This window comes from Atta colombica, unplaced genomic scaffold (genome assembly GCF_001594045.1).
Source record: "Atta colombica isolate Treedump-2 unplaced genomic scaffold, Acol1.0 scaffold188, whole genome shotgun sequence".
Classification (NCBI taxonomy): Eukaryota; Metazoa; Arthropoda; class Insecta; order Hymenoptera; family Formicidae; genus Atta; species Atta colombica.
Genome location: NW_017259280.1, coordinates 45884 through 61463, shown reverse-complemented (window position 1 = coordinate 61463; position 15580 = coordinate 45884). Strand labels below are relative to the sequence as shown.

At 32.4% G+C, this 15580-nt stretch overlaps 1 protein-coding gene across 3 annotated transcripts in view; it reads left to right on the top strand.

Moving 5' to 3' along the window:
- Positions 1 to 15580, top strand: part of LOC108686645 (tyrosine-protein phosphatase 69D-like) — a 54972-nt gene that overhangs the window by 20764 nt on the left and 18628 nt on the right. For 2 of the 3 annotated variants that reach the window (XM_018192076.1, XM_018192075.1), the window contains 9 exons: positions 1109 to 1696; positions 2022 to 2315; positions 2394 to 2653; positions 6462 to 7260; positions 7340 to 7586; positions 9094 to 10105; positions 10481 to 10768; positions 11758 to 12186; positions 12562 to 13526. In XM_018192076.1, coding sequence (XP_018047565.1) covers positions 1109 to 1696; positions 2022 to 2315; positions 2394 to 2653; positions 6462 to 7260; positions 7340 to 7586; positions 9094 to 10105; positions 10481 to 10768; positions 11758 to 12186; positions 12562 to 12642 — 3998 coding nt within the window. In that variant the 3' untranslated portion in view covers positions 12643 to 13526. Of the gene's footprint in view, positions 1 to 1108; positions 1697 to 2021; positions 2316 to 2393; positions 2654 to 6461; positions 7261 to 7339; positions 7587 to 9093; positions 10106 to 10480; positions 10769 to 11757; positions 12187 to 12561; positions 13527 to 15580 lie in introns of those variants that run through there. The other variant, XR_001931716.1, reaches the window with a different exon arrangement.

Below are 15580 nucleotides of genomic sequence, written 5' to 3'. Positions count from 1 at the left end.
GACTTAGAAAATTTTCAATGTAGAGTTCAAATGTCTCCATACTTCAAAACCCGTTGGCCCAATCACTTTTTCATCAATACTTTTCGTTGGGGCTCGTCGAGTACTGTCCAGAACTCCAATCAGAACTATTCAGTACTCTTAAAATTTTCAATGACCCATGTAACATATCTCGAAAATTGTTGGTCCAATTGCTTTTTCACCTAATATTTTTCGTTAGAGCTCGAGAACTGCTTAGAACGCCAATCAGAACTACTCAATACTCAAAAAATTTTCAATGACTCTTCCCATATAGCGATATCTCGCAAACTGTTGATTTTTTGAGAGTACTGAATAGTTCTGATTAGAATTCTGTAGTTCTGATCAAGTTCTATCGAAAAGTATTAGGATGAAAAAGCGATTGGGCCAACGGTTTTCGAGATATGGAAACATTTGAAAGTTACTCTACATTGAAAAGTTTCTAAGTCCGACGTTTCGAAAAATTTTTTAAGAGTTCTAGTAGTTGATTAAAATTATGTGTAGTTCTTTTTCAAAAAAAAATTTTTTTTTAATAAATTTTCTTGTGTCAAAATTGTTTTTTATGTATCAGGAACTTTAGGTATTCACAAAATAGAGCTATTAAGCTGTTCAAAACTATTCAATTTCGAATTTCGCTGAGAAGTTAGCATCCCCATTTTTTAAAAATTATTTAAAAATTGTTATTAAATAAATATCGTATTAAAAAATACAGAGAACTCTTCGTTTTGTTAAAAGGAAGCAAGAACTCTAATCAGAACTATTGTATCTAAAAATTGATTTTTAAAAAATTTTTAATTTCTTTTGATTTTTCAAAATTTTTTTTATGCATCAGGAACTCTATTCACGAAATGAAGCTAGTCATTCAGAATTATTCGATCTCGATTTTCGATGAGAAGCTCCCCATTTTTTAAAAATTATTTTAATATAATTATTAAGCGGAACTCTTGTTATAAATTATATAGAATTATATAGAATTATATAGAATTCTTCGTCTTGTCAAAAGGAAACGGGAATTCTAATCAGAACTCCTGAGTACTATAGTTAGGATGCTAACTTCTCATATCCCGTTGAAATATCGTTTCTCGTTTTTCAGAACCTGGCAAGATAATATCCGGCGGGAATATAAGGGCGAAAGTGTCGGAAGCTGCCAACTTGACGTGCCACATACACGGTTATCCGTTATCTCAATTTACTTGGTTAAAAGAGAATAATTCAGAGAGCAGCGAACATTTGAAGAATCTCACTGTCGTTGCGCAAATAAACGAGACTTACGCCGTTTTAGTCCTGGAATTCAAGGGTTTAGCGCGAAAGGATAATGGCACATATGTGTGTCAGGCGAATGACTACAACGGGATAATGAGCGCCTTAACGCATTTATTTGTCATCGATGTGCCAAAAGTCAGCATAGATTTTATGAAGGCAGTCGGTGCCGGCAGCATATTCCTAAATTGGACTGTCAGTGATGGTAACGAGCCGATTAAGAAGTACTTCATCCAGCACATGAAGAAAGGTACGGATCAACGTCAGTACTACGCCGAGCAGATTGGAGGTGGTAATTCGAGCTACGTTCTCAAGGGATTTGAGAGCGGCACTGCGTATCAAATCGGCATCAGCGCTATCAATGCGCTGGGCACGTCACACATGCAATTAGATCCACGATGGATCATCACGCTTGAGAAAGGTATTTCTGGGGAAAAAAATATTACAAATTTCTCTCCTACTCATTTTTCTAAAGTTTAATTCAAATTAAAAATGATTTTACTTGAGAGCTAAAAAGAATTATAAATTCTTAAGAAGAAATATAAAACAATGTAAAAAAATTCTAATAATTTATTCTTAATAGAATAACTAGTAAAATTATTTAATAGATGTAGACATTTTAAATAATTATCTTTATAATTCGGCGTTTGATTTCCACAGTAAAACCAATTTCTGATATATAACCGGCATACACTTAAAACTTCTTTTTGATATTTTATTTAATATAGGACAAAAATATATTACAGATCCAGTGTTTGTGCCGAAAGTGTCCGTGAATGGCGTGACAGAAAATTCAATCACAATAGGTTGGACTGTGCCACCACCGGATTTGAAGGAACATGTGCACTATTATAATTTGATGGCCACTCACGCTGATCAGAAGAGAGAAGCAGTGTATCCCGCTCAGCCATTCATCGTATATGCATTTGTAGATCTCGATCCAGCGACCACATACAAATTCAAAATAGCTGCTTGCAGCGAATACACGAAACAATGCGGTAATTGGAGTGCTGAAGTAAACGGCACCACTTTGGATGGAGGTATGTCGCCAAGAAAAATATGTATATCTATTTTATTCATTTTGGTAAATATTTAAATGTATTTCATTGTTTTTTCAGTGGCCAGTCCTCCAAAGAATCTCATCGTTATTTGTCGCTATGACAATATAAGCAGTTTCAGTTTTATGTCCATTACTTGGAAACCCCCGGAGAAGCCAAATGGTATTATACAGCGCTATAATATACAATTGAATGGCGTAGCAAGATTCAAGAATGAAATGGGGCGTTTGGACATTCATAGTTTCGAACCACCCAGCTGGAGTGTCTATAATAGGAACAGCACGCATTACAATAAGATACCTCCTAATACAAATTATACGGTATATAACTTATTCAAGTTTAAATCACCTTTCTATTATTTTTATTAAAATATTTTCTTAATTATTTCTCATTTAATTAGAATAATTTATAATTTGGTATGGCGATCGTGGCGTAAAGAGTTTTATGTCAAATATTCAAATCTAGTCAAAAATATTTTATTTTTTTGGAAAGTAATTACAAATCGAGAGTATATTTGCTATGAGAACCTCTCGTAATAGACTATTCGAAACTAACGTTAAACTGTAAGTCTCATATACGTATTTGCTAAAATATCGCATTCTATAGATATGCAACTTATTACTCTCCAGAAGGATTGAACGGTAAGCTAGTAGCCTACCCTGATGGAAAAAAGTCGCTAAAATGAAATCGTTAAAATGAGAAAAGAGAATCATGAAAATATTTCAGCATAAATAATATTTTTAATATTAAAAGAATTTATGAATTTTAATGATAATTAATGAAAATTTATGAAGAGTAATGAAAAATAATGAAAACTAATACACAAATATGTTTGATATTTATATATGATTTCAGAGATATTGAACACTGAATTAAACTGAAATACTATGTATCCTAAAGATAATTATTGGAAATGTATGAGAAAAAAAAGAAAAGTAACGCAAATTATATAATACTTTTATGGTTTATCGTACACTGAAATATGCTGAAATATTATAAATTCTAAGGAAAATTAATAAAAATATCTGAAAAGTATAATGCGAAATAGGAACGAAATACAATATTCTTTTTTTTACAAATTTATTAATACAAGTTATCGAAAATAAGATAATTAAAATGTTGGAAATAATTGAAAGAATGTAATGAATCTGTTGAAAAATAATGAAATCAGTTAACATCGTAACAAAGAGCATTAAATTAAAAGGAATTGTAAAGAACATTTATACAGAGAATTTATATCAAAGAAATTAAGCACTAAATTATATTGAATTATCATGAACTGTAAAGATATTTATTGAAAATGCATGAAAAAAAGAATGAAAAATAGACACACATTTTCACAGTTTATTGTACACTGAAATATGCTGAAATATGCTGAATTCTGAGGAAAATTAATGAAAATATCTGAAAAGTAATGAAATGGGAACGAAATATATAATATTTTTACAGATTTGTTAATGAAAGTTACCGAAAATGGAAACAGGATAATTAAAATGTTGAAATTAAGGCTCCCCTGAATAGTTGCCGCGGCCATGTTGAAATCATGACGTCAGAAGCGAGGAATGACACGTTAATTTATATTGCATGCCATTTATAAATAAACAATTTAGATAAATCTAAATGACGAGAGCGCTTTAAAACATATGTAAAAATTGACGAAAACTATCCTTTTCTCCCTTGATGTGAGTAAATGGCCAAGTAAAGTGAGTCTTTTTGGATAGGAAACACACGGTCAGCTGTTGAAACGAGTGAAATATACACTTTTATGTATAAAATTCCAAGATAACTGTAGTTCATTTTTAGGACTTGTGTAAGTACGAGTCACATTTTCATAATAGCAAATAATAACGAAATGGCATGCAATATAAATTTCGTCATCAAAACGTGATTTTTTCACGTCTGTAAGTTCAGCCATTTATCATGGCGAGGTATTATAATACACATACAACATGAGCTCATGTACATGTGCTCGCCTTTTCGGCGCGCCAAGATTTTACAATTCTAGGGGAATTTAATTCTTGATGATCAAACGTTCTAATCAATTTGTTTGAAACTATGTGTATAACTATGTGTATAGATTTTTGAATCATTGATTATGAATCTGCAATCGAAATGTTGATTTTCAAAATGGCAGATCTAATATGGCGCATTAAAAACCAAAGTTTAGTGAATTTTTTGCGGATTTACTTGTTATTTTTTAGGATTATTTTTGTTGATTGCGAATCTGAAGCTAATAAGTTCGTTTTTAAATAAATAGATCTATTAATTTTTTTATTTAACAATTTTATTTTTGTAAAAATTATTTTTGCCCAAAAGTTAAAATTGAAAAATTCCCTCTTTTTTGTAGACTTTTTAAATATACTGTAATTGAATAAAAAACGAAATAACATCTTTTTTCATAAAAAAATCGATTTTTTAATTTTTATAACACAGGTGAAGATGTTGATTATTTTGTTTTAAATTTGTTGAAGTTGATTATTATATTTTGTTTTAAATTATCAGTCAATAAGAAACTATTAAGCTAATTTTTTTTATTACTGAAGATAATGAATATTATTGAATGGGAATCTGAATATCTCCAAAGTCATGCTAATTTAAATGTATTGAAATGAAACTATATAATACAATAACTTGTAATAAAAAATTTATTAAATTATGGTTCGCTAGCCAAAGATATACCCAGAATGCGCCAAATGAAGACCCTTTTATTTGCATCCCTCTTTTTTTTTTTGCTTTTTTATATATGCAATAAAAATAAGTTTTATCAAAAGGACTATCTGAGAATAGAATCTAATCAAGATAGCGGATATTGCGGTACCCGCGAGAATCGTATGATACTAGCGCGGTCGCGTGGGGAATGAATGCCGTTTGCTCAATTAGGTACGATGCAATTTCCCGATAGCCAATTCTCGCGACTAAGGGAATCTGCATGTCATCAGTTACTATCAAATTTTCCTGTTGTGACAGGCTCACGCAACTTTTCGAACATCCTTTTAGAACAATACTTGATATACATACTAATAATGAAAATATGCCTACACAATGAATGAATAATTTAAATAAATATGAAAATAGGAACAGCATCGTTACAATATCTCTTTTGATTATGTTCATAATGTAGAAAACTTCAGCGACTATAAAAATCCTTTGAATATCAAGTTTCATTGAAATTGAGCTGATAGAAAAATTTATACCGTAGGGTTAATAATTATTTCGAAAATCTTTTAATGGCACACTTAAGCGCAACGTTTTTCTTTAAAATTAAATAAATGAATTAACCGTTATTTTGTGATTCTAGTCTGAGCCCCGAAGGATTAAATTAACAATTTTTTATTTACTATATTGCATTTTCTGAACAAGGAGTTATATCCTTAACATATATTAAATGATTATTAAGAATTTGTAACATTGATTTTTTGAATAATATTCCGCTGGATAAGGAAAACGCGCTGAGATCGCATATACATGGGCTCATGCTTGTGTGGCTATCGGTTTCGCTAGGCCGCCGTCTCAACGCAGAGTTTTTAGCTGAGTACTCAGGAGCATTAATAGTTGAACGATTGTAATAAAATTTGCTGAAAAATAATGAAATCAGTTAGCACTGTAACGAAAAGCTTTGAATTAATCTTTCTAAGACAGCTGCAAGATAATGTGTTCGCGCACGTAAAATTTAGTCGTGCTCTTTAATAACCAGGTCTACATAAGTTTAGATTAGCTGATGTGTTAAATTTGCATTTGTATATGGTTTTTGCATATATTCTAGTACATGCATTGTATTTTTGTACATGCGAAGTTAAATATATAACAACATTTTGTATTAAATTATTTATAAAATATTAATGAATTGTAATGAAATTATAATGAACTGCAATGAAATCTTAATGAAATTTTAATGAAATAATAAAAATGATGTTGATTTCAACAAGAAATTCAATAATATTTCATCATTATTCATTATAATTCAGGAAAAAATTTTCAAATATTATTATTAAATTCTCAAAGAAAGAATTTAAACACCGACACTTGGGTTATTGTGCTATTATTGATTGATTCTAACTTGAGATTATTATGCAAATCTATTAATATCAAATGTATTTTCGTACTAAAAATGAACATTTGAATTCGAAGGTTCGGGTGCACGGAGTAACAAGGTCTCGCACTCCTGGCAAGGATGCTATAGGAAACTGTACGACGCCAGTTACAGTTCCGGGTCGCGATAATATGAACATGCGCAGCTGGCGGAAGATTGAAAACCAGGGTAGGCAGTTGTTCAAACTCTATCTACCGCGTATCTCGGAACGGAACGGTCCAATCTGCTGCTACCGCGTCTACCTAGTGAAATTACCGCCGCATAAAACAGTTGGTGATTTACCATCACCTGAGGAGATCATGGTATATTCTTATCAGTATGTGCATAATTCACCTACCGGTGGTGCGTATATTGCTGAGATATTCGATAGCGATCAGTTATTGACAGAGATCTTTCTCGGTGACGGCGAGTCGTCTAACGGTGGTGTTATGTGCGATAAGTGCATTGGTTTACGACCCAAACCAGCACCTCCGTTATTACACTTTGTTCCGGAAATCTCATCAACTACCACTGTAACTTCAAGTAATATGAGCAGTATCATTACTAGCACGACGGCAATTACATCCATACTGACGACAACTGCAAGTAGCAGTGGTAGCAGCACAACTACCAACCCATCTACCACATTATCGATGACCACTATTAGTACGAAAATTGACACAACTACGGCTGTGCCTGTGATTATGAATGCCACGGAAAAAGTGGACAGACGAAAGAGAGAAAACGCGCCGCTGCAAAAGGCATCTATAGACGAATCTGGAGAATTCAGTGTTTTATCACCTTACGATGGTTTTCTTGATGAAACTTCGAATTATACTGGTTTTATCGAAGTTATTGGTATGTACAATTATCGGTAGATTCAAATTTGAATGAAATTCAAATTTGATAACACATTGTGATGGTTGATTGTTTGCAGTGTTCGATAATGAAAAGGATCAGTTTTTACCGGCTTACAGTAGTTATTTCAATCCTCTTTACGGCGGAGTGGATCCTCTCAGTGTAACGGCTGCGGAAGCGACTACTGTCAGAGAAATGATATTACAGCTCTTCATCGCCCTAATTTTAACTCTCACAATTCTGTTTATCGCACTCTGTGTGTTATATAGATTTACGAAACGTGCGCAAGAGAGGGAAGAGGTTATAACGCTGCGCAATAGTTTCAGGTGAGTTTAAGATGAACACGGTATTCTCTCTTAAATATAATATAAGATTTTTATACATAAATTTTATAAATATTTTATTACATGAATAATAAATTATATTTTAATAATTAATGTAACAGACTTTATATTTTTAAAAATAATAGATGCTTATAATTTTTTAAAATGATGAACGCTTTTTTTTATTTAATAGTCATATTTTTGAAAATCATATTTTTGAAAGATTTGTTTTTTTGTTAAATAAAAGAAAGCTGTTATACAGAAACATAATAGAATATATACATAAAACATAAAGTACATAATATCTTTTTATTATTATATATTACATAACGTAATATGGCTCAATAAATTATAAATAGTATAATAAAAGAAGGCTACGAGCCAAAAATTATATTATTTCATTAGTAATTGTAACAAAAGATATATTGAATATAAATTTTATATATCATTCAACGTAAATAATAAACAAAAATATAAAAATATATAAGATAATATAAAATATACAGACGTTTCAACCTCGATTGGGTCAATGTTTCAATAAATAAGGATTCGCTCGGTCTACAGAAATAAAATTATTCGGACATGTATACATTATGATCGCTTATTAAATATATTTAAAGTCTCATTGTAGTCATCCATAGAAATCTTGCAAGAATTTTGAATATCAATTGTATTGTAAATGGATAAGGATTGTTACTATTAAAATAATGAAGCAATTTTATCAAGATATAATAATTCATAAAGATAATGCATTATAGAATTAATGACAGTTTAATTGTATAACAATCACTGAGATATTCAAATTTTTAATTTAATCAAAGTTAAATTATATAAATTACCTTCATATTAAGAAAGTCTCATACAGAAACCGCAGTCAAATTTTTTGCAATTTATATTATAAGCAATAACGATCAGAGTTAAAGTTGTTGTTATCACGTTAGTGCTTTAGGACGTTGTGACATTCAAAGAAGTATAAACATTATGAGAATGTTAAGAAAAGGTGATCGTTATACAATTAAACTATCATTAATTCTATAATGCATTATTTCTATGAGAACATTTGATATCAAAATTCTTACAAGATTTCAATTCTGTGGACGACTACAGTAAGACTTTAAATTTAATAAGCGATCATAATGTATACAAATAATGTCCGAATAATTTTATTTCTATAGACCGAGTGAACTTATGTATTGAAACATTGAGAATGATCCAATCGAGGTTGAAACGTCTGTATATTTTGTTATCTTATATATATATTTATATATATATTTTTATATTTTTGTTTATTATTTACGTTGAATGATTTGTCAAATATATGTTCAATATATCTTTTGTTACAATTATTAATGAAATAATATAATTTTTGGCTCATAGCCTTCTTTTGTTATACTAAATATATATATTATATAATTCTTATTATTGATATTAATTATTAATATTAATGTCTAATTTTGAAGTTTTTGAAGAAGCGATAAGTACTTTAAGTATTTAATGGATGGATTTTTAGACATCTCTGTAGAAGTTTGAGAGGCAGGCATCAACTCGTGGCAGCGAGTCCACCAGATATGCCGCCCATATCTAAGAACGAGTTATTGCAAGCGTACTTGGAACGCCATAGGGATTCGGATTATGGTTTCCAGCACGAATTTGAACTGCTACCTGATCGATTTACGGATAGAACGACACGTGCATCCGAAGCACAGGAAAACCTGTATAAGAATCGTTATCCGGACATCAAATGTTATGATCAAACGAGAATACGTTTGGCGCAGATGGACGGTATCTGCGGCTCTGATTACATCAATGCCAACTTTGTGCTGGGCTATAAGGAACGCAAGAAGTTCATCTGCGCCCAGGGCCCGATGGAGAATACTGTGTGCGACTACTGGCGCATGATCTGGGAGCAGCATCTCGAGTTAATTCTTATGCTGACAAATCTCGAAGAATATTCAAAGACCAAGTGCGCCAAATATTGGCCGGACAAGCGCGAAACCAAAAACTTTGGTGACATCACAGTGGAACACGTTAAAGAGCGTGCCTACTCGGACTATGTAGTGCGCGAATTGAAGATGACACGACTAGGCGAGCGCGACGCCCGCGCGATCGTGCAGTATCACTTCCTCGTGTGGAAAGACTTCGTCGCCCCCGAACATCCACACGCGATTTTACGCTTTATTAAGCGCGTCAATGAAGCGTATTCGCTCGAAAAGGGGCCAATCTTGGTGCACTGCAGTGCTGGTGTGGGCCGCACCGGCACGCTCGTGGCATTGGATTCTCTGCTGCAACAGTTGGCTGAGGAGGGCCAGGTGTCTATCTTCAACACTGTGTGTGACTTACGGCATCAGCGCAACTTTCTTGTGCAATCGCTTAAGCAATACATCTTCATCTATCGCGCGCTTATGGAGATGGCACAGTACGGCGACACGGAAATTTCGGCACCACAACTCAAAACCACAATCGTCAAACTAAGACAGCGAGACAACGGAAAAGAGAAGTGTAGGATGGAGGAAGAATATGATGTAAGTTACAGAATTGAATGCAAATACTTTTTTGTCACTTAATTTTATCTTCATTTAAAATCTGCAATTTAAAATATCATGCCAAAATTATTTTATAAATATCCTTTATATCAAAATTATATCTTTGCTGCACCAGTTCGTCTCGTTTTTATTTTTTAAATCTCCTTCAAATTTTTTTTTCAATCGACATGTTCTATTTGTGTAATGGATGAGAAAAAATTACTTGCGAAAAAGTTATATTTTGAACAATCAATATTCAATAAAGTAAGTAAAATATATTAGAAATGTACATGATATTCTGTGAACGTGATATTTTTAAATTTCTCCAAAAATTTCGTTGAGAGGCTAAAGTTTCTATCATATTTTTGTTTGTAGAAAATTAGTTCCATATTAGAAGATCGGAAATCCTTCTCTGTCGGCGGCGGAGACGAAAATAAATTAAAGAATAGAAGTGAATTGGTGATACCATATGATAGAAATCGCGTGATACTCACGCCAGTTCCAGGAAAAGAACATTCAACATACATAAATGCATCGTTCATCGAAGGCTACGATAACTCTGAATCGTTTGTTATTACGCAAGATCCCTTGGAAATTACTATAACGGATTTCTGGCGAATGATCTCGGAACAATGCATCTCCACGATAGTTATGTTATCTGATGTAAGTGTACGCGCGCGTGTGTGTGTGTGTGTGTGTGTGTGTGTGTGTGTGTGTGTGTGTGTGTGTGCGTGCGTGCGTGCGTGCGTGCGTGCATGTATATGTATATATGTGTATATATATATGTATATATGTATATATATATACATATAGGGTGCTTTTCAATTGCAATATCCCTAGACACTTTCGTGCACATGACGACACAAGTTACATTTCAATTGTCCGTTATCGTCGACTACAACACTACACATCTGTACTCAGTCGAGGACTGTGTAACCTTGTGTTTTCTAATAATAATTACATGTTACTACGGCGGCTGTAATGAGGTTGAATGGCCGGCACTTTTACTTTTTTTTGTTTAATACAGGCAGAAAAAGCTACATTTAATCTAACTCTATCTGAACTCATCTCAATCGTGCACAGCGTACACATTCTGTTCCAATCAAAGCTTGCACAATGTTATGCTTTGTGCATTCTTATATACGTTTGTGTTAAGATGTGTTAAGCAATTGGAAAGCACTCATTTTTTTCCTTCATCCTTTGTTGCTTTTAATGAAGATACTGATTTTTGTTCAATTTGTGGATAAAATGAAATTATATGAATATTGCGTTAATATGATATACATGGTATGCAATTTCATACAACAAATTTTTGAGGAATTAGTTGGTGATATTTTTTTTATTGAAAACTTTTTTATGGACATCGCTTTGTACATATGAACAGTATATTCTTACATAATTTAATCAATATCTTAAATAATCTGAATAATCAATGTCAATTTTCTAATACATATGCCAATATTTTCTTGAGTCTGTAACGAAAGAAAATACATATAATTCTTTATAATCGGGTGAAAGAAGTGTCAGAGTCCCCGAAAATCATAATTGTTAATAATAAGAAATAAGCATGGGTATTTTTGAAAGAAAAATGGATTAGACGTACCAGAATGAATATAATTGAATATAAAATAAATAAGTAACATCGTTTCCAGTTGAATGAAGGCCCACGGAAATGCCCACGCTATTGGCCTGATGATGAAACCGATTATGATCACATAAGGGTCCGTTACATCCGTAGTGAGAGTTGTCCATATTACACGCGTCGCGAATTTTGCATTTTGAACACAAAGACTGACGAAAGTGGAGTCGTAAAGCAGTATCAATATCATGGCTGGCCAACGGTGGAGGGTGAAGTACCTGAGGTGACGCGCGGTCTTATTGAGTTGGTAGATCAGACATTGGCGAACGACACCGAGACGAGCGGCTCGTTGGTCGTGCACTGCAGTTACGGATCAGATCGGAGTTCAATGTTCGTGGCTCTTAGCATACTGGTTCAGCAATTGCGCACTGAGAAGCGCGTAGATATTTTCACAACGACGAAGAAATTGCGTTCTCAGCGACATGGCATGATCAGCACCTTCGTAAGTGTCATAATTTTCATAATTTTCTCCTATATAATATTCATCTCTATATTTTCCATACCGTGTTAAAGAATTTAATATTATCTATGAAGTTTGACATAAAAAGTTGGCTAGTCTATTTAAAAAGTAGACAATAACAGTTAATATTGTATTACAACATTGAAATATGTAAAGATGAAATATGTACTAGATATCTATATTTTTTCCATTTTCTGTCATCCAATTTTTTTTCAATTATTTATGATGAAAATAAATTACAACTTTGAGGATTACAATTAAATATTATTTATCATATTTATTATATTATATTATATATTGTATTATATATTGTAATTGTATTTTGTGTATAATATTTATCATTGTACGTGTTGTTAGGCGCAATATGAGTTTCTTCATCGTGCCATCGTAAATTACTCGGATCTTCACAATTTAGTCGATGATGAAACGACAGCATAATGTTTGAAAATTAGCAGCAAGAGCGAGACTAAATTGTTCTAAATTGTTTGGGCGGACATGTGCGCGAAAAAGTTCCGTGACAAGTGTCCGACGATCCACGAACGTTCAAATAAGCGTACATTGCCTCAACCAAAGATGAATAAACGTCGATAAAGATCATTAATGTCATCGTCATCATCATTATTATCATCGTCATATAAACGGAAAGTGGATCGCGATGCACAAAGCGGATCTAAAGACTTGTACATAATATGTTCGCAAATTTTACATGTGCTGACTATAAGTTAAGTGTGAAAGAAGAGCATTGATTTGAGATTAACTAAAAATCATCGTGGTATTACTACGTGAATTTCCGACATCGTTGGTGAAAATCTTAAAGTGCAGTGCGTGATATTATCACGAAACACCGTTATGAAGCTTTATTTTATTTTTATTGATAACCTAACGATTTAGCCAGAGCATATTGTAGCCATAGTGTGACAAAGTTTTAATATCGAAATTTAACATAGACACGAATGTTCTTGTCAATATCCTGCATACGGCTGTACAGCGAAGCTGAGACACAGGAAGAAATGGATATACTTGTATAGGTATGATAATTCATTCTTCTGCCAAGTATATGAGATATGGTCTGTAACTTTGAATCATTTCGCTCTTGCGAATCGCAATTGAAGCTAAGTAATGGAAGGAGACATCATGATGAATAATCATGATTATTCGCATTCGTGACCGATCCCGAAAACTTTCCGTTAATGCGTATTATCCTGGCATTTGCTACAGGATGTTCTGTTTTGACTAAAATAAAGAGATAAAATAATGAAATAAAATTCGATCAGCTTCGTTTGTGGGAAGCCCTTCGAAAGGAAGCGACTTCTGTAACAATGCGCGACGTTGCTATTTTACGATCTATCACAATAATAATACTGACTATTGTGTGCGTGTTGCGTCTATATGTTCTTCAGCACACAATGTAGAGTTAAATTATTACGATTTATTACGCATATCACGCGTGCACTGATTCCTCTTTTAAAAGAAAAAAGTCTGACTGATAGTCTTATTCAATTCGAAATACATGCGAGCATTTCGTTTACACAATATTTAGATTTCGCTGTGAATTGTAATATTGCGGCTATAGAGAGATGATCCTTCTCTTTTCCATTTTTATTTTTCATATTTGGGAGAAAGTTTGTAATACATATGCGATATATGTGATGTGTTTTTTCCACGCGCGATGATACGAAAATTATGTTCATGATTTAAATTGAATGGGTTGGGCAAAATATTCGATTACGACTTAGAGATCGTAATCGATAGTGTTCTAAGACAGGCGTCGGTTCTAAGACAAGCGAGCGACATCATATATCAAATACAAATGCGATAAATATCGTATTCTAAACTCACTATGAAAAAACATTTGAAAGATATATTTCGAAAATAAGATATACAGATGTGATTTAACAGTAGAATATGATTAAGAATACAAAATACAGAGCGTGATTTTCCATGTGCAGTCGCTAATTAGCATTCGAAATACTGCTCAACCTTGCGAGAAAGATGACAGAAAAATTGATGAGATTAATAAAAAGGAAGAATGAAAAAATGAGAGAAAGAGCGAGAGGGGGGGGGGGGAAGAATTATATACATTTATTTCTCCACAAGTTTGTTAGTTCTAGTCAAGTTTCAATATGTGCGCTATCAATAATGCCAATTTTTTGCAGGAGACAGAAGGTCATCAATCAATTTATAGCATTTTTCACTGGTAAAACTAGTGCAATACTAGTTTTACCAGTTGCAATTGAATGCAATTGAGATCAGTTTTTATATTTTCAGTGTTAATAAATAATTTAGTCCTTTTAAGGTTATGAAGTTTTCGTGACAATATGTAATTAAAAGGATTAAATTATTTATTAACGCTGAAAATATATGAATTGATTTCAATTGCACTCAATGTATCAGTGCTGCTCTTCCAGTGGAAAACTATTAATTCTTAAGTATTGAGGTAAAAAATAGTGACACTTACCGAGGTTGGTCCCTGAGATATCGATTAAAAAAAAAACTGAAATAAAAACACAGAAGATTTTATAAATCTATGTTCTATAAATTTATGTGTTATTAACCCGGGAGTGGTAGCGCTATGGTCATTTTGCCGTTTTCTTCCGTTTTCTTCCGTTTTCTATTTATATCTTTCAATTTATTGGCACTATTACATTTTTACCTTTACGTAAATATTTGTTAATATTTTTTTCATATAGTATGCGAAAATAGATGACGTAAACACGCTTATATCTATATAAAATTTGATATGTTAACGATCGGTCTAAAAGACCATAGCGCGCGCATTTACATTAGTCTTTTTTTTCTTTTATTAGTCAGTCCGACCGCGATCTGGCTATAAACTATCTCAAAAATGCAGATAACAAATTCAAAAAAGAAAACAATCACGAAAAAGCTTGCAAAAATTAGGGATGATGCAACACCCAAGTCGAAATGGAATATGTCCCGGTACATAATAGTACGTAAACTCACGTTAATGTAATTAGTGTTTGTCTCTCATTTTTCTTACTAATTATATAATAATCATATATGTATTCTAGTTATAACACATATATGCGGAAATATATTTTAGTCAAAATGACCAAGACGCGCCTACTCTCTTAATCAATTAATCATTATATTATAAATCAGTCTTTATGAAAGTACTGAAAATGAGACAGATATGGCGTTTTATTATTTTTTTCATGTGATCCCATGGACCAATCTCAATATTTGAGGATTAATTATGATTCGCGTCTTGATTCCTCGCAGCTTTATTTCATTTTAAGATTCTTCTATGAGAGAAGTAATGTTTCTTTGATTTTTAAAATTATTATTAAAATATTTTAAGAAAATATTTTAATATATATAATTGCGACATTATTAAATCATGAAATTCTTCACC